This window comes from Scardinius erythrophthalmus, assembly GCF_964197995.2.
Source record: "Scardinius erythrophthalmus genome assembly, chromosome: 16".
In the NCBI taxonomy this organism is placed as follows: domain Eukaryota; kingdom Metazoa; phylum Chordata; class Actinopteri; order Cypriniformes; family Leuciscidae; genus Scardinius; species Scardinius erythrophthalmus.
In genome coordinates this window covers 24,147,047-24,170,596 of record NC_138236.1, presented here as the reverse complement: position 1 = coordinate 24,170,596, position 23,550 = coordinate 24,147,047, and the positions used below count along the sequence as shown (strand labels likewise).

The 23,550-nt window shown below is 34.9% G+C and overlaps 1 protein-coding gene across 1 annotated transcript; it reads right to left on the bottom strand.

The window, feature by feature from the left end:
- Nucleotides 1-6,451: 6,451 nt before the first annotated feature.
- slc6a19b (solute carrier family 6 member 19b) lies at nucleotides 6,452-22,550 on the bottom strand. The gene is made up of 12 exons (XM_081387756.1): nucleotides 22,270-22,550; nucleotides 19,361-19,501; nucleotides 15,802-15,939; nucleotides 15,531-15,712; nucleotides 14,092-14,202; nucleotides 13,869-13,981; nucleotides 13,554-13,682; nucleotides 10,709-10,865; nucleotides 8,651-8,855; nucleotides 7,625-7,784; nucleotides 7,266-7,428; nucleotides 6,452-7,153 (listed from the first exon to the last, which is right to left on the bottom strand). The coding sequence occupies exons 1-12, from the start codon at nucleotides 22,466-22,468 to the stop codon at nucleotides 6,902-6,904; spliced, it is 1,950 nt and encodes a 649-aa protein (XP_081243882.1). The 5' UTR covers nucleotides 22,469-22,550; the 3' UTR covers nucleotides 6,452-6,901.
- Between the last annotated feature and the right edge of the window lie 1,000 nt (nucleotides 22,551-23,550).

The window sequence follows — 23,550 nt, the reverse complement described above, 5'->3', positions numbered from 1 at the left end:
AGTTAGTTAACACGTCATAGGTGCAACTTTACTTATAGTCAACAGAAAGTCTCTTATGCTCACCAATGCTACATTTATTTGAACAAAAATTCTGTGAAACATTGTGAAATATTACAATTTATTATGACGTTAAGAAGTATGTTTTCTATTTTGATATATTTTGACATGTCATTTAATTATTCCTGTGATGGCAAAGCTGAATTTTCAGGATCATTACTCCTGTCTTCAGTGCCACGTGATCCTTAAAAAAATCATAATAATATGCTGATTTCCTGGTCATGAAACATTTATTATTATTTTTATCATCATCATCATCATCATCATCATCATCATCATCATCATCATCATCATCATCATCATCATCAATGTTGAAAACAGTTGTGCTGCTTAATCTGTTTCTAATGACCATGACCATGCCTTTTTCTTTCAGGATTTTTGATGAATACAAAGCTCTATAAAAAATACAAATATATATTTTTGTAACATTATACATGTCTTCACTGTCACTTTTGATCAATTTAATGCAACCTTGCTGAATAAATGTTTTTTTATTTCTTAAAAAAAAAAAAAAAAAAACTACAGATCCAGAACTTATATGTAGTAGTATATACCAGTAGTATATGTTAATGATTTTATGTTAAAATCATTCTAATATGCTGATTTACTGCTCAAGAATCTTATTTATTATTATTATTATTATTATTATTATTATTATTATTATTATCAATGTTAAAAAAATGCATACAATAATAACCATGACCACTTATTTGAAATCGTTTTTTTAAATAATTTATTTGTAATGTCTTTACTGTCACTTTTGATCAATTTAATGCATCCATGCTGAAAAGTATTATAAATAGATAATTTATCCCCCCCCCCAAAAAAAATGAAATAAAAAATAAAAAATCTTACTGACCCCAAACTTTTGAAATGTATAGCCTATGTTACAAAAGCTTTCTATTTAATATAAATGCTGTTCTTTTTAACTTTCCATTCATCAAAGAATCCTGGAAAACAAAAATGGTACACAACCATTTCCAACATTGATAATAATAATAAATGTTTCTTGAGCAGCAAATCAGCGTATTAGGATGATTTCTGAAGGATCATGTGACTCTGAAGACTGGAGTAACGATGGTAAAATTTAGCTTTACATCACAGGAATAAATGACATTTTATTATATATGCAAATAGTAAACCATTATATTAAACTGTTATTTAATGTTATTATACTTCACAATATATATATATATACACAGACACAACTATATATTACCAGGATATATTGGAGACGCTATGTTTTTCATAACCTTCATAATCTTTTCATAAAGCTAGTTTGTTATCACTTTATATATAAATTAGTAACCTACAGCTCTATCTACAGCAGATGATTAATTATTAGCTTTTTTGTATAATGCTTAATACTCGAACAATGTATTTGTCACACACACACAACGTTTGGACTTTGTTTTCAGTTTTCCCTTAGTTTATTGTTGTTAATTGATTAGTCATTTAATTCAGCTGTGTTCACCCATTATCACTAGTATTGAAGTTATAAATATATGAAAGGTACTATATACATATATATATATATATATATATTGTACCTTTCATCAAATAAATGCAGCCTGGGTGAGTATAAAAAAAAAAAAAAAACATTTTAAAAACATAAAAAAATCGTACCAATCCCAAACTATATATGTGTGCGTTGGGGACATTGAATATTCAACAATATTACTGACTTGAATGCACTGATATTATCGGATGAGAACTGAATCAGAGCAACATGATGACATCACTGTTGACATCACTCCAGAGCATCTTTATAGATGAATTGAACCTATTATATAATTGATGAACTTTACACAGTTATTGAACTGAAATGAATCAACACTAAACTAATTTCACCTGAATAATGACTGTACAAAACTATAATATGTATTGTATAAAGCCCTGTATAAATTTGAATTGGAAAATAACATTAATTCATACATACTTAGTATGTGGTCTCCCTTTTGCTTTGATGACAGCAGAAGTTTGTGTAAAACCTAATAATCAATATAAAATGAACCAAAGAGCATCTTGAGCTTCAATGGAATTAAGAACATCTGACCGTCACATGATCAATGTCACAATTAGATTGACCAAGAAATTGTGCAAAATGAAATATTTCTTTCTCATTTTGCATAATAACAGTTACAGTTATAAAATATTTTAATTTCTCTTTATTTTCTTTATTAAAATAAAGGTCTTTATTTTAATTATTATCTTTCTGTCCACGTTGATGTTCTATTCCGCTTTAAATAAAATTTAGATTCCCAGACTTTCAGCGTGGAACACATAATGTTCAAATATTTAAACCAAAAAAAGAAGAAAAAAAAGAAAGTCACCTGATATTTGACTCCTGGAGTCCTCCTTGCTATGAGCGCTTGCTGTGTCTCAAGGTTGTGCTATCCATGTGTCCCAGGTAAGGATGCTTCCATGCAGGCCTGAATTCCAGCAGTCATACTGTGAGGGGCTTGATAACATCATAGTGCATGAGGGCACCATTGTATGAAACTGCCAGAAAAGCAGAACGAGTCACAGGCTGACAAAGGCAGCCAGCATATTCCACAGCACGTGACAGCAAGGGGGGACAATGTCACCGTTCACCCCCCACATCACAAAAAAAAAGACCAAGCTGTCACTCAAATGTCATACACATGCACTCACACAGTAATAAAACATCAACATAGTGATGTTATTATTAGATATCTGTTTAATTGCAGTGCCCTGATATGATTCAGTTTTATGATCAGTTAATATTCAATCAGAATCAGTTTATTATTATTATTATTATATATCAAAAAAAAATTATGGCCATCATTCACAAAGTACTGTTTAACAACAATGTTTATAGATTATACAATTGACATCTGAACAAAATGCAGCCTCTTGAACCCTTCAGACATGAACATATAATGAATGCTCTTTATATCACGGCTACACTTCAGATAACAAAACAATAAAAGTCCAACCCCTATCCTTTAGCAAATGATTCATTGTTTTCAGAAATGGTGCTGTTTATTTTGGTCTACGAATTTGTCATTTTATTATTGTTAGCCTACTATTTTTTTAATGTGTGTTTGTGTATACCACCGCCCACTCTTAGCCCATGAAGAACCTAATTCTAGCATATTCTCAACATATTAATAACATAACAAGTGGATTCATCACTAGATCCCACACGCTTAGAAAAAAAGGTTCCATGGGGTTCTATATAGAAGCTAGGGTTTTAAAGAACCCTTTATGCCAAAAAAGGGTTCCATACAAGGAGAAACGTCTTAAATGATTGTATAATACTTTCATAATGAATGGGTTATTTCAGCTTTTTTTTTTCTTCTAGTAAAGAGCTTGTGTCACAATTTCTCTGTGTCTGTCCATGGACTTTTATTTTGATATTATTTTGTCTTATTTTGCCTCTGTTCAGTTCCAGTGTGTTTAGTTCCTGTTTATTTGGTTGTCATAGTTATTAATGTTTTCAATGTTTAATTGATTGGAGCTCACCTGTTGTATATTATGTTCATCATCCTGTATTTAAGCCCTTCAGTTTCTCCTGTTATTGTCTTGTGTTAATGTTATGCATCTTTGTTTAGTTCCTAATGCTTATAAAATTTTTATTTCATTTGATCATCTTGTCAAGCCAGCGCAATGCAGCATGTAAGGCATGATGGAGCTTTGAAGGGTGTGGATTTTGGAATAAACTGCTGCTTCAACGTATATGTAATACGTGATTATATATTTTTCCTAATAAATATCACATGAGTTGAATGACTTCTCTAGGCTTGTGAGATTTTACTTTGTTATAGCAGTTACCAGTGTGATTACTGAAATGTTCTTTTCGTGTATTCTCTAATGTCAGTATTTGATATATGAATGCAGTGCTCATTTAGCCCGGCTTCCAAAAATGAAAAATAGTCTCGTTTTGTGTTTGAGAAATGTCTTCAACATGTGTTCATCTATTTTTCTAGGGTCCTCTGACAGCAATGGTCACAGGGGTCATTGAAGTCTATAGTTGAAGGGACCATTTCTCAGTTAAAGCCTTACTTTCCAGTTAGACTAAAGTGTAGCTCTCCTTGAGAGAAAGAACACATTATCTTGATGTTTTGAGACGAGACTCTTGTTTAAAGTTAGAGCCTGGCCAAATCCAACCTTGGAAAAGCTGTGTGTTGGTGTGTGTGTTAGTCTTTTTGGTTACAGGTTAACCCTTTAAAGGCCCGTTCACACCAAGCACGATAACTATAAAGATAATGATAAAGATACACCAACGCGTCCACACCAACGACCGATAACGGTCTTTTTATTCTAAGCATGCGCGCGCCCGGATGATCCAGATCCATTTTAAATGCGCGAGACCTTTAAATTAGAATGGATTCTGATTGGCTGTCAGTGTTTTATCGTTTGACAGCTGGAAAAAAATCGTTCTGAAAGTGATCCCAACGATATCGTTCCTCATATCTTTATCGTTATAGTTGTGGTGTGAACTCTGTTATTCTTTAATATGGAGAACGATTTTTAGAATTATATCTTTATCGTTATCTTTATAGTTATCGTCCTTGGTGTGAACGGGCCTAAGTGTCACCGGGCCCACTGGTGGGCCCAAAGCCATTTAAAACGGTAAAGGCCCGTTCACACCAAGCACGATAACTATAAAGATAACGATAAAGATAACTATATACTGTATGTGTCCACACCAGCGACCGATAACGGTCTTTTTATTCTAAGCATGCGCGCGCCCGGATGATCCAGATCCATTTTAAATGCGCGAGACCTTTAAATTAGAATGGATTCTGATTGGCTGTCAGTGTTTTATCGTTTGACAGCTGGAAAAAAATCGTTCTGAAAGTGATCCCAACGATATCGTTCCTCATATCTTTATCGTTATAGTTGTGGTGAATATGGAGAACGATTTTTAGAATTATATCTTTATCGTTATCTTTATAGTTATCGTCCTTGGTGTGAACGGGCCTTAATATACTAAACCTAAACTAAGCTTGACAAACTATATATCATTGGAAACCTTTTCATATTTGACCACTGTTTTATATTTAAATATGTAGTTGTTATATATTGTCAATATTATGTAGTGACAGTAATTAACTAATTTGTGACAAGAAAATGTAGCAAAAAACAAAACAAAAAAACTCACCAAGAAGTTGGCTTTTGTTACAAAAAGCAGATGCACACACATACAATCAAGAAAGTAGTTTCTTCTTGTTGCCAATAATTCAAACAAAACATCTGTTCTAGTTTTTGTCTAAAACTTTGAGAATAAATTTTATTTTTTTATGATTGATTTTGCAAGTATTCAGTAAAAAATGGCATTATTGGAGATTGACTGAGTTGTTGTTCTGGACAGGCTGGCGCCCAGAAACCCAGATCTGCAAACTGGAAGGTCACGACGTGCCTAACTGGAGATATGCTTAAATCTATCTGTACATGTGTGGAAAATTACTATGTTTATCTATTTCTATAGCCAATCAGAAACTGCAACCTGAAGCAATGATGTAGCTTAGACCTTGGTGAAGCTGACTTCTGCTGATGAAACTGCAAACTATCTTCAGTAAATCTTTTCTTTAATTTATTATTCTGTCTTCGGATCTTCATTCATCATATCTGGTTCTGGGTCTTTGAATGTGAATCCCCTTACAGCTTTTCATAAAATTTAATTAAAATTTTAAATGAATTAATGCAAAAATAATTAAATCTAAATCCATAAAATGATCCCATGATGGAAGAGGCTTATGAAGCACCTGACAGAACCTTTTCTTCTAAGAGCGTGCAGATGTTTCATAAGAAATAACTGCTCTTTATTTTGTTTATAGGCTGCTACACTCCACAAATACTATGTTATTTAACTCACATAGTCTAAGCAATATGGTACTTTAAAAAAATCATAATATTCATATAATAAAGTAGTGTGGTGGGATAATTTTGATATTTTGTTTTTATATAGCACTATTCATCTATAGCTTTGATGTTAATGCTTTCCTGCCTTTTTTATGTTGTTAATGTTGAATCTGAAAACAGATAAAAAACAGTTTTCCCTCTTTTCAGAGGAGAGGGTCATACATCAAATTATTTTTATTTATTCTTTTTATTTATTTTTCTTTGGCTGGTGGTCATTTTTTTCCAGGAAGCAATCTGTTATCAAATGTTTTTGCAATTCAACTGGTTAAAGATCACTTATTGATATACGAGAAGAATTCCTCAATGCTTTAAATGCAGAAGATTAAGGCAAACCTCGGGTGCTTCAATGGTGTCTCAGAGCCTGATGTTTCCAGGTTTTCATTTAATATAAATGGAAAGAAATGTACAGCACTGTGCAAATGGCTGATTCTGATTAGTATGAATGATTATTACAACAAATGATTTTTGATGAGCAAAATTTTCAATGAGGCAGCAGGTGTATATATTACTATATATAAATATTTATTTATTAGCAAGAAACATGGGGAAAATCTTCTCAAAATCATAGCAGAACATGACTGGGTCAAATATAAAAAAATACTCGGTTCCTCTATAGTCAAAATTCTAATTAAAATCAATATATAATAATAATAAGTGCCTGCCATATGCCACTACCAAATATGGCACAGCATTGTATTATCATTATTTTTTATATATTTTGCAATAGTGAAATGTATGTAAAATTACATGTATTTTATATTACTAATATAATGTGCAAATCGATCTCTTCAATGTAATCTTGGAAACAAAAGCTGGAACCACTAATGACACTGACAAATAGACAAATATTTTGAAGGAAAAAAATGATGGCAATATTCCAGCAGTGCCCGAAAAGGCAGTTATTTAACCTCTGGATGTGTTCCTGTAAAACTATAGAACTTTAAATCGAATCTCATCTGTAGATCTTTTGGTCCGATTTCTGTGACTTTTGTGACTTGAGTTCTTCATCCTGCATATGAACCTTGTAAGACACAGAATCAAGTTCTTGAACTGAGGCACTGGGCTGTTTTTTGCAGCAGCGGTCTCGTATGGCTCTGAAAACAGCAGTGGCGGGTACAGACAGACTTGGGATCCCAGCCAGGAAAAAGATTATTACATAGATCCAAGATGGATATGGCTTCTTCTCTAGGGTTGGGAAGTTTTCCTATAAATGAGAACAATATTATTTAATCAATTCCAAAAGTAGTGCTTTGCATATTACAGTTTTTGTAATGAGAATCAGCTTATGGTCAATGATTGATAAGCTTGTAGATCACCGAATCAGGGTCCCAGGCACTGTAGAAGATTTCCTTGGTGACGACGGTGGAAAAGTAGAAGATGAAAATGGCTAACATGATGAGGGGACTAATGTATCTCCATGTGGCTTGCCAGAATATATTAGGCTTGTGTCCAATCATAAATATCAGGTCTTCATTGAACCTGTTCATAAACATGAGACACAATCATTTATGGCTGATTTCAGGGAGCTTTATCTAAACAATAAAGTCATAAACTCTGTGAATTGCTGATACATTATCAAACTGTTCTGCATACTGTAAAACAATGTGTCTTCCCATCATGTGTTCGAGAAGTGTTAAAAACCATTTAACTGCAAAAGCACTAGGCTCTGACCTACCTGTCTATCCCATAGACGTAAACGACTCCAATCATCTCAGAGAAAGCAATGATGAGGAGAGGAATCGAGCCAGCGAAGCTGTCGAACAGGGCTAGCCAGTAGTTCCCTGAGCCCTGCACAAATATAAGCCCAACCAGGCAGCAGACCAAGCACGTCACCCCTGTCGTCAACAATAAAAGGAAGAATTTAAGCTACTTCTGAAACAATATCATCGCATGGATGGAGGTGTGTAAAATCTGCAATGCATTCTTCACTTAAATTGTCATTGATGGTTCCATAAAGAACCTTTAAAGGGTTAATTCACCCAAAAATGAAAATTCTGACATTAAATACAGAATCACCCTCATGTCGTTCCAAACCCTCAAGGCTTTCGTTAATCTTCAGAGAACAAATGAAGATCTTTTTGATGAAATCTGAGAGCTTTTTGCCTCTCCATTGACAGCCTGTGCAACTACCACTATCAGGCCCAGAAATTACATCATTAAAGTAATTTGTGTGACTCCAGCAGTTTAACCTCAATTTTATGAAGCAACATAAGTGATTTGTTTGCTAAAAACAAACATTATTTAGCACTTTATTATCAAAATGTTAATTTCCAACAGGTGTCGCTTCATAAAATTTAGGTTAAACCACTGAAGTCACATCATTTACTGTAATGATGTCTTACTTTTCTAGGGCTCCAAAGTGGTAGTTGTGTAGGCTGTCAATTGAAGGACAGAAAGCTCTCAGATTTAATTAAAAATATCTTCATTTGTGTTACGAAGATAAACTTATCTTACGGTTTTGGAACGACATGAGGGTGAGTAATTAATGACAGAATTTTCATTTTTGTGTGAACTAACCCTTTAACATTTATGGAACCTTTCCATTGAATAAAAGGTTCTTTATAGTGTAAAAAGGTTCTCTACACTAAGAAAAAAGTCTTTTAAGAACTGACCACTAAAAGATTCTTTGGGGAACCAAAAATGTTGAAGAAAAAAAAAACTTTTTTTAAGAGTGTTTATAATCACAGAGTCTTCTGTATACCTGAAATGGCCTCTTTGGGCCAGCTTTTAGGAAAGACCTTCAGGTCCTGCAGGGGAACCAGAACACCCTCAATGTTGCCAAACATGGAGGACAGGCCGAGGCAGAAGAGCATGATGAAGAACAGGACGGACCAGAGAGGAGACAGTGGCATCTTAGTGATGGCCTCAGTGAACACAATGAAGGCCAGACCTGTTCCTTCCACACCCTGTGAAAGTGTGAAAACTACTGGTTTATTTCAATCCCACAATTACTGTATTACATCTTTGGATGAGTAATGAAATTCAAAACCCAATTCCATGTGACCAATCAGAGCAGTGTATTCTCTTGGAAAGGACTGGTTTAGAGAGAATTTTTTATCAAACCGTTTCAGACACTGTGAGAAAAGAGGTGATGCTGCAACGTATTACAAGTCAATTAAAGTGTTTGTTTGTTTTTTTACCTTGGATGCATGTAAAACTATTGTTCAGTAAGCGACCTCTAAAACAAAATTCAGAACCTTTTAATAGCATAAAAGGCACACTTTAAAGGGGGGGTGAAATGCTATTTCATGCATACTGAGTTTTTTACACTGGTAAAGAGTTGGATTCCCATGCTAAACATGGACAAAGTTTCAAAAACTAAGTTGTACGTTTGAAGGAGTATTTTTGGAACAAAAATTTGTCACAAGTTTCGGAAAGTTTTTTTCGAGTATGGTTCTGTAGCGGAATTTCCTTATATGGGTCCTAAGGGCACTTCTCCGGTAAGATCGCGGGCGGGCGCGCACTCGTAGACCAGAGCAAGAGAGTGAAAACAGTACGCCATCAAATCGCCCTGCCCGGCTTTTGGGAAGTCAATGTCACCAAAGAAGTGTGTTTTTAGTTGCCAGGGCAAGACAACCCTGCACAGATTCCCAAAGAACCCGGCGTTAAGGCACCCGTGGATGGAGTTTGTTTTCCTGAGCATAAACGGAGCTGTGTAAGACTGTTGTTCCCTGCATTTCGACGATGATGGTTTTATAAACAAAGCCCAGATCGACGGATTTGCAGATTGTCTAATGCTTAAGGATCGAGCAGTCACAATGATAAAGGTTCGCGGTCGTGCGTTGGAACCGGGCGGTGAGTAAAACTGTTGAACAAATGTCTCTGTGTGTTGTCACTAGCTCGGCGCGTTAGCACAGCTAAGCTTCGCCCACACGGCCCGCCCCCAGCCGCTCGTTTTTTTCCGGAAAGACTCGGTACAGTCTATCTTTCAATTAAAAATATAATAAAACAAAAGACTTTTTGGAGATATGAAGGATGCAATATTACTCTATAGGTACTCAAGATTAACAGGAGATTGAGTGAAAATGAGCATTTCACCCCCCCTTTAAATTATATGCCTCAACTGAAAGTAAAAGAATGCTGTACGATTAGTTCTCATAAAATTGATAATATTGATATGCATGTTGGATAGAGAGGATAGACCCTCACATAAAGGTCCTGGTGATTTTATTTCAATAATTCATTCTAATATCAAAGTTAAAGAAGATTTTTTGTTCCATATTTTGATGTACATCCATGTGAAATGGATTATCAAAAAAGAAAAAGAAATATAAGGTCTATCTATCGGTTGCTGATTGGATGGAGGCAGATCTGAATGCAAGCTTGCAGTCGATTCTAAGAAAGAGACCAGCATATGTCACCAGAGAGAAATCTGACATTTCACTGAAAGATCAAGTTATGCATTTAAATAAAAAATTGCGAGGTCAAAAAAAAAAAAAAATCATAGATGAATCGTTCACAATGAAAACAATAACATGCATTTAGAAAACATTTATTATAATACATTTTCAGGTTTTTTAATACAAATTAACATTAGAAGTTTGTATGATAATTATTTTTAAATATTGTTAATAAATTAACAAACAATATTTTTACGGTAATAATAATGCTTTTAAGATATATTGGTAAATTAGCAAAATTACACATTTATACACATTTCATTTATTAGAGGTATATTTGTATCGCTATTAGTGATATTCGTCTTGGAAGTCCTTGATATTGTAATTTTGGATAGGCATCACCCATCCCTATACTGTACCTCACTGAGAAAGTTGTTTAGATCACAGGTCTTCAGGGCGAGGGTGCCGATGATGTCAGAGTTTGTAGTATTGAGGCTCTGGAGAACATCTTGATAGTTGCTCTGATTGATGTATCCTTCTGGCATGTCAAACTTGTTCAGAAGAGTCAAGATGTTCCTGCATTACATGAGTGGTATATATTCTAGTTTAAATACATTAAAACACTTTTACAATAAGGTTTAAAATTTTAACAAAAGTTAATACATTAGGTGATGTAACAACATCTTGGTGTTAGTTAATTAACTAATTATTCATGTTAAAAATAACATATTACTACATGTATAAATAACACAAACTAAGCTTAAACCAAACTTGCTTAAACTAAGCCAAAGAAGTATACTTTAAAATGCTCGCGCAAAAGTGTAAAAGTGGTTTTCATATTTAGTTTATATTAGGGTCATTACTACAGTTTGGTGGATTTTATGTCCCCATAAAGCAATACTGCATATTTTAATTTGCATATCAAATTTCAAGCCACAGGTTTCCATGCATAGAAATATCCCATTAGCAAAAAAATCATTATGATTAGTACCTAAGAGTAATTTAGCCATTTTGAGTATTAGTACATTTACTTTTTTTTTTTTAAACTACTAGATAAGTTTGTCTACTTACTAGCCCTTTTATGCCCTAAATCACATGACCTGCTGGAAGTGACATCATATCCTTGGAGGGAAAGCAACTCCGGGGCTGTGTTTGAAATCGGCCCCTATACAGTCATTCACTATTCCCACTAATATAGTCGAATTAAAGGAGTGAATGAAAACGAGTAAATTCGGACACTGAGTGCTCCGTAAGGGATGCTGCTTTTGCATAGTTTGTGCTTGCTGTTTAATAATCATTTGAAACGTAGCAAACTGGCAGCTCCAGTATAATGAAAAGATTTATCTTGGACTCTGTATTGGAAACTAGCATTTATAAACCGAAATTAAACAATTTAATAATCAATTAAAAAGGAATTTATACCTGTATGATATTACGCTGTAGCCACATTGGACCAGCGGTTTTGGAAATGAATGGATGGATGTTTCAGCTGTAGGCGCCATTTTCTGGCGAGACGCGGGAATTCATTCGGCACGAGCCTCACAGTGCATTATGGGTATTTTCTGGCCATTGAGTGTACATCAGTTATACACTCTTTATTGCGGTGTATTATGGAATTGAATGAGTGCACTCGATAACGGCCACTATGGTTTTGGACACCTCTACAAATGGCTGTCCCCTCAAATAGTGCCCTATTTAAGGGTATATGGTGCGATTTCGGACACAGCCCAACAAAGTAAGGGTGCATCTCAATCAGCTCCTTAGCTCCCAAGCTTGTGAATCAGTATATCGTGTACACAAGTACACTTCACATTGGGACAGCGTCTGTACAACATCACGGCTGGTATTAATCATCAACATTTCCGGTAAGGAAGCATAGTGAGCATTGATGCTCCCTGGTTTTTGCAGTGAATTGTGGGATTTTTCAGAGAGCAAACGTCCTGGAAAGATTTTGCGATTGAGAATTGAGACAGCCCTTATAAAGGCTGACTCCCTGATCAGTGCCCTGACTACTGAACTAGGGAGCTGATTGAGACGAACCCAAGTATTTGAAAATGTATAAACCGTAGCATTTTCAACACAACACCTTTTTTAACTAAAACCAGACATTTTTTATGCGTTTTAGCCATTCATTTACACGGTACCGGCGTTTTGGGGGCATGAAAACACAAACTTTTGAAAATGTAAATCACAAAACTGTTTGCGTAATACGTGTTCAGTCTATAGGCATGTGCGAGTACTTTTTTCCTGAAATGTTGACGCTTTATAGCCCAGGGTCACTTGTAGTAATAAACCAACCTTGTCGTCCTTCCGGACAAAATTGCTCTATGCTTTGGCCATCTTGATTGTTTGTATTCAACGCTCTGTAGAAGAATGCATATGTGCACAGACTTGTAGTGTTTCCTTACAAAGTGATATCGCCAACTACTGGCCTGGCATGCATAATACAGCGGTTTTAGTTGTTTTCATGAATCCGTGTGAACGTGGATCATTTTGACAACGTTGTAGTCTGTAAGCGAAACTTTTCAAACAACTTTTCCTTTTTAGTACATTGTTGGCATCTAAACTTAACCTAAGTCATAAACTTCTCTATCTTTTCCTATTTTTTTAAAAGACTTATATTAACAGCATAAAGAAATAACATGTCCACCCTGTTGTGGCAATTTATACTGGACATGAAAATGTTTCTTTATTTAAAAAAAAAAATTGTATATATCTATTATAATTCTTCTAGAATGTGGATCTTCTGCTAGGAGGTTAGCATTAAGCATCCACCCTGTTATAGGCTACATATTGCATTGTAAAAAATGTCATGTAACAGGATGGACACATTTCCTACTTTGTGAAATATTTGGTCAGGATGATTAAGTTGGCATCTAAGGGGGTAAAGGGTATCTCAAGGTTATTGAGTCCTAAGCTTGACCAGTGTATTTTCAGATAGACAGACATTTTCTCCCTCTGATAAGATAATTGAATTTTAAAAATAGTTTTCAACAAACCTGCTCAGTCCAACATCCACCAAACTGTATGAATGTCTCGTTAGTTAGTTCATATTCACATATTAGTTTATTGCATTAACTATAACAATAGTAAAAACCTCAGTGCCAAGAGATACCAAAGTAATCTTTGGATAAGATTCATGGTAACAACAAATGAGTGCCTCAAATGAGTGCCTTTTACAACATCTGTGTTTTTTCAATGAATCACTTTTTCCCCAAACAGAAGGTCAGATGATAATGTTATATGACAATAATAAGCAATTACCCATCTAGACAGTCATCAAATCGCTCTGTAGCTCTGAAGCCAATGATGGTGTAGATGACAGTGGCTGCGTAGATCGAGGTAAAGGCGTTAATGATGGAGATGATAACCGCATCTTGCTCACAGTTATTGCTGATGGAAAGAGAGAGAATAACTATTAGATTGTTAATCATTGAGGTATTTGCACAGAAAGTTGGGTGTAAGAATAAGTTGATTGTGAGAATAACAATCAATAGCTTTATTTTATAAAAAAAAACAATCAAAAAGATATTTGTATTTAGTTTCAACTACATCAACACACTAAAACAATGAACTTACTGCACAGAGTTATAGCTGGAGAAGGAGATGAGACCTCCAAAAGCTAGAGAAAATGAATAAAACACTTGTGCACCTGCATCCAACCATGTGGTGGGGTTTGCTAACTCATTTATCTGCACACAAGCACACAATTTAGTTGTTAATGATATTAACGGATGTGGTAAAACTTTGTGTATGTTATGAAAGTAAATCTCTTTTGAATTTGTTTGACTTTGGCACTCACATCTGGAGTGAAGAGGAACTTAATGCCGTCAACGGATCCTTTCAGAGTCAGTCCTCTGATCAGGAAGATCGTAAGGACTAAGTATGGCAACGTAGACGTCACATAAACAGCCTTGGAGGAGAGGAAATAAAATCTGATGATAAATACTTTGGGTATGGTACAGTGAGTTCAAACTTTACATTGCGTGGCTCTTGATTTAGAGATAAACACTTTGGACATTCTGGAATTATAAGCCTTTTTATTGCAACAGTTAAAACAAAACCTTCTGCTTAATTGTTCACAAGAGCTGTAAAGCTGTAAAACTGTTCTGTTTAGAACTTTTTTACAAGCATGTGTCCTTCCTTACGATACATTATAGTGATCTTTATTCTTTATTTCAAAATTCATTTATAGCATTCTTATGAAATAAAAAGGGATAACCTTTGACAACTGTATTGATTACTGTTTTACTGGTAGACCTGTCTTACTTGAGCACAAATGATTATAGATTTGCACGGGTTGCCCAAACTTATATTATATTATATTATATTATATTATATTATATTATATTATATTATATTATATTATATTATATTATATTATATTATATTATATTATATTATATTATATTATATTATATTATATTATATTTTAACTCTAATTATAGCAATGAAGATATAAAAAATATTACTGCTGTTAACTACAATTGCCTAAATATATACACATAATTATAGGCCTGATATTTGTCAAGGTTAGTTTAATCGTTTTTTTTTTTTCTTTTTGTGTTTCATTGCAGTTTAATTCTTGATTTAACCTTATTAGTTACTCATTTGAGTTACTGTTTCTAGTTTAGTTGCCTTTGTCTATCCCCTGTACATATGTGGACTTACATTTAATTGGTTCCCTGTTGGTTATTGTGTTTAGTTTGGTTATTCTCCTACGAATCTCCTTGTTCATTAAAAACTATTTGTATGTATTACATGAGTCATGCATGTTGGAAAGCAACACTATAGAACTTGACAATATTTCGTTACAATACTAATGTCTTAAATTATTCACATTCAAACCTTCAAATCTTAGAGCTTTTATTTCCAGGTGAGAGGAGCTCAATCTTTGAGCTTTTATTTGAGCTTTTATTTTGTCAGAACTTTTGTGGAAAATTGTGGGAATGTGTAAATAAAGTTACACATACAGAGATGGAGTTTGTGAGAAGCAGTGTTTAATGTGAGCTGAGGTGCTCTGATGCTGAAAATACTGAAAACAAAGCTTATTTTAACATTTGATTTATTTACTAGCTTTAATCAACTCACAAACCCCCTGCAGTTTCTTCACAAACACCCATTTGGGAAACTCTGGATTAGCAGAATAACAAAAACTATGGACGTTCCATCATTCTGAATAAATTAAATGAAATCTGATTCAGATTGTAAAATACAGTGCTGTTATTTGAGCAGCTCTACCTTTCCAGTGGTTTCGATCCCACGGATACAGCAGACAAACAGCACTGCCCAGGCTGAGATCAGACAGAGGACCATCCACCATTGCAGATCCCCTGTCTCATCTATGGCAGCAGAAGTGTTAAGAGTCTTACGATACCAGAAATAATCCACAGGTGAGCTCTTCTCACACTCGGAAATGAATCCTGCCAACAAAGAACAGCCATTGAACCTTGAACAAAACATCCATTCTATCCATTCAGCTTTTAGTTCCTCCTCAGGATGTTCACATTACCTGTCCTGTTGGCGTTAACGGGACACTGGCTCCAAGGCAGAGGGTCCTGGAAGGAGTTGAAGAAGTACCACATGACCCAGGCTATGATGGTGTTATAATACAGACTGACCAGAAAGGACACACACATAGACGCAATACCTGTGAAACAGAACATGTTAGCTTGTACACAGGAAATAACATGCAGTTGTGTATAGCATTTGAGTAAATATAATTATAGTTGCTACTCAAGTATCTTTTTGGCTACTTTGTACTTTGACTGAGTATTAAGGATATTAGCAACCTTTACTCTCTATTTGACTACATTTTTGAATTGGTATGCGTACAGTTTTCTAGTTTGCAGGGCCGGTAAAAAAATATTTAATATGGCCAGTACATTTTCTTCTGTCTTCTGTTGTCATTTCTCCTGTGGCAGCGCCGGTGACAGAAGAAAATGTACTGGCCATAAATATTTTTTTATATGAAACTTTGCCATGAAACTGTTTTTGCAAAAACAGGCAGTTATGACACCAAAAGTTTAGATACCAGTGAACATTCACAATTCTCTTTTCCAATTTCGATACTGCAGCTAAAACTACTAGAATTTAAAACATTATTAAAGACAAGTAAACAGTCAGTGTAATCGGTTGATTGTTTTGATGATTAATCAAGTAATCTGATTTAAAAAAAAAACTATTTATTTTTTTTATAAAAATGTACCTATTGATTGTTACACTTTACTGCTCAAACCCGGCCTTGTTTAGTTTTGGCCGAAGACATTTGATTCAAATACTTAATCTTTAATATTTGGCCACTTCTTTATGACAGAAATGCTACAGCTACTGTAATTTCTTGAACAAGAATAAGTGGACGTCAAAACATGCGAACTCAAAGCAAGAGTTTAAAGTTAAACTTTTATTTTGAAATCACAAAGAAAAAGTTTGCGGTTGGCGTAGGTTTAGGTTTATAAATGATTTACCTTACAAATCTGACGAAATGGCACACGTTGTGTTCCCAGATGAATGTTATAAGCAACCCAAACTCACAACATATGCAGAGATGGAGTCTGAGACGCGCTCCACACAAGTATTCGTGTGGAGCAGCATGTAGGCTAACGTTACTGTGAATGGAGCCGCTCTGAGACGCAGGTAAGAATCCTACACACATGTGTAAATAAAGCCCATAGGTCTATATATGCCTGTGTGAATTCACAATTTTACTATGCTACTGTATGCTATGGTTTTTAAATGCTTTTAATACATCGTGCAGCTTTAGAAATTAATAATTAATATTAACATCGTCTGTTGAAAGCGCCACTTCCTGGTATTTTGCCGGTTACGTCACAGGGGTAAATTGCAATCGAGGATAAAAAAACAACAACAACAAAAAATCGAGTAGGCCTACTCGAATTTAATCGTGACAGCCCTAGAAACAAATGAAATGAACAGTGCTTTTCAGGTGATCTACAAAAATGTAATTGTAAATTAACACTGCATAGTCTTCAGAGTATAAATTAAACATCCTTATTAATTAAGAGCATTCAATTATTTTTTTCTTTGTCTTTTTTCTTTGATTAACATTACGTCGCTGTCCGATGAAAACCGCGTATGTCCATTTTGCCGATTTTGAGATTTTTCGACGGATAGAATGTAATTGTAAATTAACACTGCATAGTATTCAGAGTATAAATTAAACATCCTTATTAATTAAGAGCATTCAATTATTTTTTTCTTTGTCTTTTTTCTTTGATTAACATTAATTAATATAGGCAGCATAGTTTAGTATTCGTGCAATGTCTGAGATTCGGATGTTTGCGCGTAACGGAATGTGCTCCCTTTCGGGTCTTCTTGCACTTGAATATTTAAATTGTCAAGGCATAAACTTTCGTAATAATGCAGCGCCGGCCCGTCAACTGTCCACGTCCATGCAATTTTAGAATTCATAAAAATGTTACCGACCGACTGACAAGTGAAACCATTTCATACACTCACCAACACCAATTTTTATTCTCATTTGGCACTTGCCGAATGTTGATTTTAGGCCCTGTACATTTGTAATGAAAAAATAAAATGGTATGCGTATTTGGCGTGGTGTCCGAGAAGAGGGCTTCGGTCACAAACATCATTTCTGTTACAAAAGAAGCAATTTTGCCATCTACAAGGCATTGAAGGTATCACAACTATATCTTGTGTGTTTTGCCCCCAAACTTGTCAACAAGGCTATACTTCTGAGCACTTGAGCTTAAAGGGATACTTCAGGATTTAGCATTAAGCTTTGTATTAGTAAAAAACCTGTAGTACTTTCAAATTACCATGCTTCCCCCCCTCATATCCCCATGAGATGAGAGATTTATGTATTTTTTGTCTGGAAAAAATCCTCCGATGACGCAAAAATCGTCATATTGCGTCATCGGAGGATTTTCTGGCCAGAGGCTAAAGACTACAGCCAGTAGTAGGAGTAGGTTAGTTTGGAAGCTAAGCTAGCAGGCTCTTGTTCTGTGAAGAAAGCTGAGTAGTAGGAGAAAGTTACCATCCTCCTTTTCCCGGACTTGTCCGGCGGGCGAGATCGTTCAAAATGTCCGGGATTCGGCTTTTGCTTTCTGCAGTCGCCATTCATTGTTTACATGCACACCTTTTGTTTCAATCTAACTGAATTCATTCCGATCGGTGAATCTGAATGTAGTGTTTACATGAACGCTAAACAAGTGATCGGTTGATGTGCGTTTTAACACTGCAAAGAAAACTCCCGCTCCTCCGTGAGAGATACGAGACCGGCACATCTCAGTAATGACGCCACCGGCCTCGCACCGTTCTCCCGCGGCCGTCAGCCTCGTCCTGCTCGCCACAGTAAACATGATGAATGGCGACTGTAGAACGCAAAAGCAGAATCCCGGACATTTTGTGCGATCTCAAAAACCCGGGCAAACTCGTCACGGAGACTCACTGGTAGCCTAACCTTGTTGTTTTCAACTGCGCTCTCTAACCGGTAGGCGTGGCTTGGGCTTGGGAGTGGCTTCCTAGGGCAGCGAAGCAAGTGCATTCTGGGAGTTGTTGTCTTTCATCCACATAAGCCAAAAATACATTTTCTGGCTTTTCTCAGTCTAGAAAGCTCCAAATTCAAAAATTTCTTCACATTTCTTCTACATAAATGACCTATTTTAAATACACATTCATCTTTCCAGAGGTGAAGTATCCCTTTAAATGAGACTTGGGTGTCTGTAGATGTTTCAGAGGCTGTTGTGTTGATTGCAACATTGAGGTGTTCAGTTTTATTTCGACTTTAGAAAATAAACGTGATTGCTCTCCTCACAAATCCACTGTTTCTTATTATTCACTGATTAGGTGTTGAGGACTAGTGCATCTTTGAGCCTATATTCAGTATGAATAAAATACTGAAGTATTGTTCAGACAAGTTGTATTGAAATTGGTAATTTGTAACTTGTTATGGAATCATTTTCACTGTAAGGTACACTTCTGTACTTTTACTTGAGTATGGTTTTCAGGCACTCCTCTTTACACCTCTGGTAACATGTCTGTCTGTCTATCTGTATTATATTTAATATAATATTTCATATTTTGCTCACCAACTCCGAGCATGTAGGGGTTAATAGTACTCCACACCCCCACACTGCCTTTCCTTAGCCGCTGACCAATGGCAAACTCCAGATGAAGAAGAGGGATTCCCTCAAAAACCAGCAGGATTAAGAAGGGAATCATAAAGGCACCTGAAAGAAAAGGTATTTTATTTTCATTCAGCATGTCATTTAGTGGGTTTGTGTTTTCTGCAGCCACTGTGTTTTTCCTTCATTTACAAAAGTGAAACGGCTTCTCGAACAAGAAAAAATGTAGGGCGGGACTTAATCAGCAATTGATTAGATCGTTGACGTTGGATGGTTGCGGTTTGCTATTGCTGTGATGTCATGTGAGTGACAGGTTGTCCCCCACTCACGCTAGTAAACATTAGAGAAGAGATGTTGTTGAAAAAGGGAGGGGAAGTTAGTTTGATTAAAGATTACAAGGGCACATGAATACAATACACATATATGTGTGTGTGCATGAATAAATCATTTAATAAATACTGCAATATTCAAAAAAAAAAAAGAAAGAAAAAAGAACTGATCATTTGGATTTCATGGTGACTTAAGATTGCCTTTTTATTTATATTTTATATTTCATTTTATAAAATCGTAGGCTGTGTGAAATAGATTACTTATTCTGTTGTACATTTCCATTAATGCTTTTTTGATACTTAAAAGGAGCAAAGTCAATTCCAGAACTGTCAGTCATTTTCACTGTAGCTGAGTTAATGGTTGTCTGCGAGGCTGTGACCCTTTAAGGTTTTCTCACTTAAAGTGATCTTACCATGCTGTCTAGTTAACCTTGAGCTGAGGTCTGTTAAAAAATTACTTATATTTATGGCACTTGCAGGGAACCTGTGAAAACTAACATGACACTTTAAGAGCCTAAGTTTTGATAGCATCTCATAAAAGAAAATCCATTACACAAATTTATACCAGAGTAATCGTTCATTGCCATCTCAGAGAACATAGCTACATATTCACTAAAATTAATGTACTACTGTAAAGTCATAATAAATGAATGCAGGATCCCCTTCAAAAAGTGTTCAGAATCTTAATTTGTTTAATTCTGATGCAATAACAATAACTTTAAATTGTAAATTGGGACACTTTTTCCTTTGAGATGACTGAAAAAAAAAATGTATCCAATTTAATTAATATTAATTATGTTATTTCAACTATGGAGAGAGGAAGAAAACACCATTTAAACACACCTTTCTTACTTTCATAGTTTGTTTAATTGGACAAACTATGTGAAAGTATGAGATAATTATAGATTTTTAGTTAACATCAAATAAGAATAATTCTACAGCATTTATTAATCTTAGTTCATGTTTATGTCAACAGTTACATTATTAAAATCAAAAGTTGTGTTTGTTAACATCAGTTAATGCACTGTGAACTAATGTGTATTTTTATTAACTAACATAAAAAATGTATTGCTCATTGTCAATTCATTTCAGTTATACATTAACTATTGTTAACAAATGACCTTATTGTAAAGTATACTCTTTTTCTTAACCTCAACTAATTAAAATTATATATTGTGTTAAAAAATGTTCTGTAAAACACATTTTAAATATTTTTAATATTATTTTGAAATGTAAGACTATTTTGTCTGCTAAGGCAAATTTTATAGTTTGCAATTTATGTATCCTATAAATAAATAAATATTAATTTAAAAACACTTTTAAAAACTGGTTATTTTTCTATGTTTAATTCACATATCAAATATCTCATATTTCATCTCTGGCGTGCTCTTCATCAACACTGTTCTGGTAAACAAGCACACAAAAAGGTTGTAATTTTCACAATTTTTTTTTTGATTATTGTATTGTCTTTGTATTGGATTTTCATATAGTTTAAGACTGAAAGTCTGGGTTTGGGACAAGGGTAAAACAATAATATTGCATAAAAGTCATTTGAAAAGTTGGGACTGTTTATAACAAAAGCATGGCAAATGATTCACAGGACATTTTTACTGTATTGTGAGGTTCATATTACAAAAAAAACAAAACAAAATTGAAATCTGCTAGTTTTAACTGGGTATAAAAGTTGGGTATGCATGTTTTTTATATGCATTTTCAACTGAAATATACATTTTAATATATACAGTTTCAGTGGGAAACGCAAATAGATGTTGAACAAAGTCCAAGTTGATTTTATATTCCTTATTAAAATCATTACCTCCTCGAAAATATATACTATAACAATATTTATTATTATTTTTAATGTGCTACTACTATTTGGATATATCAATAAATATGTTATTCTATTCTTTTGAGATGGCATAATTTTTTTTTTTGATTTGCAAAGAGGGAATATAAAATGATACTACTCATGAACAGACAATTCAAAAATGTAAAAACAAATGATGTTTCTTCTACTATGTAAAGCAAAAAACTCCATTAAACATACTTTTCTTACTCTCACTAATTGCATCATTTGAGAGTTATATTCATAATTCATATGAACCAATTAAATTGGTCCAACACATTTAATTTAACACATTATCCCACAACGGTGCATTGGTGTTAGAGCTGGACACTAAGAAAGGGCAATGGCAGGAAAATTGATCAATTCAAAATGTGATGCTGGTGGAACAAATACCATGCAGCTGGAAAACTATAAAGAAGTACTGGATCGCATAAAACCAGAGATGTCACGAGACGCTAAAATCACTATGACTGACTTACTGTAGCCTGGTTATGCGTGCAAACAAGCTAAAGAAGTCAGTAATGTTGGGAATGGTCATTGGAATCAGAAGAAGGGGATGGCAATGAACTCACTGGCTCAACGCCATCAAAACAGATGTGAACATTAAGCATGGAGATAGCATGAAGAATGATAGCCCTTAAGTCACTGAGAATGGGAAATGGTTAGAGCATCCCACATAAATGCAAGTAAGCACTCACCTCCTCCATGACTCTGACACAAGTAAGGAAAACGCCAGACATTGCCCAAACCCACACAGAAGCCCACACAGGTCAGCATATACTGGGCTTTGTTGTCCCACTTAGGTCTGTCTCCAGCCTCCTCCACTTCCAGCCGTTCCAGCTCATCGTGGCTCAAGATCCGGTCATCCAGGCCTGGGTTAGGCAACTTCAGCTTCATGATTTCCTCGGCTCTCTGCAGGTTAGTATCTGTGTATCTGTGGCTGAATCTCCGATGGTGTGGACTGCAGGGAGCTTGCAGAGATAAGGACTTTCGGAGTGGATGGAGTGAGTATATGTAGTGAACTTTGGCATCATCCCACCAGGTCAGTGAGTCACGGTGTGCCTTGAAAATAGGGAAAATGTCCTGTCAGCTGAATACTGTGGATAAAGGGCTGTGACTGAGACTCTGCGCATGGCAATAATTAATGTCTTATCATAGATTGGGAATCCAATGACACATCCACTCAGGCACATGTCACTTCATACCCATTCTTGTGGTTAATAACTAAAGATAACGATCTTTGTGACACAGAGATAAGTCAGTACCCTTCAGTGTCAAAGATCCTTAACAACAGTCCAAAAATCACACAAATAGTCACATTACAGATAATATATTTATTCAGCATTTCTAGTTTTCAATGAGTCATTAAAAGCAGTTCACTTTAAACCAACTTGATAAAGGATGATGTTTTTGTTATTATATCCTGTGATTCACATGTGAAAACCATAGTGCCGGGACTGCAATGTGTTTATCAGCAACCTTCAATTTACAATTCACATAGTCGGGTATATAGAATATAGGGATAACTTATAACCACACACCTCTCATTTTACAACAAAGAGTGAAGGACAAAAACAAAAACAAAAATACATTCTAAGAAAAGTCCATAATTTTTTTTTTTTTACTGTTACTAAAAATTCTGTATTGATTTTTTACAGGCGTTTTCCCCATATTTTAAATTATGCATTGTATTGGGTTATAGGAAATGCCGTCATAAACTTAACAGATAATGAATGCCCTTCCAGAAAATTACCAGTTTTTCTACAAATAATAAAAAAATTAAACATACTGTAGTAATTTACTACTTAGTAAAGGCTACTGTAGATCTTGAAAGTTTGTATGGATTTATATTGTTATCTGGAAATTGTTGCTGTAGTGACTGGGATCAGTTGTTTCAACATGATCTGATATTTTTACCCACAGCTGAAGAGAATAGTGACAGTCCACCCTGAAAGACCTTCTGCCAGTGCAAAGGTGTT

Excerpts from the sequence above, each read along its gene's own strand:
- slc6a19b (XM_081387756.1), bottom strand. The coding sequence starts at position 22,468 with ATGAAGCTGAAGTTGCCTAACCCAGGCCTGGATGACCGGATCTTGAGC. Across the intron at positions 19,502-22,269 it reads GTGTCAGAGTCATGGAGGAG|GTGCCTTTATGATTCCCTTC; the intron begins GTGAGTGCTTAC and ends CTTTTCTTTCAG. Across the intron at positions 14,203-15,530 it reads GGATCGAAACCACTGGAAAG|GCTGTTTATGTGACGTCTAC; the intron begins GTAGAGCTGCTC and ends CTCTCCTCCAAG.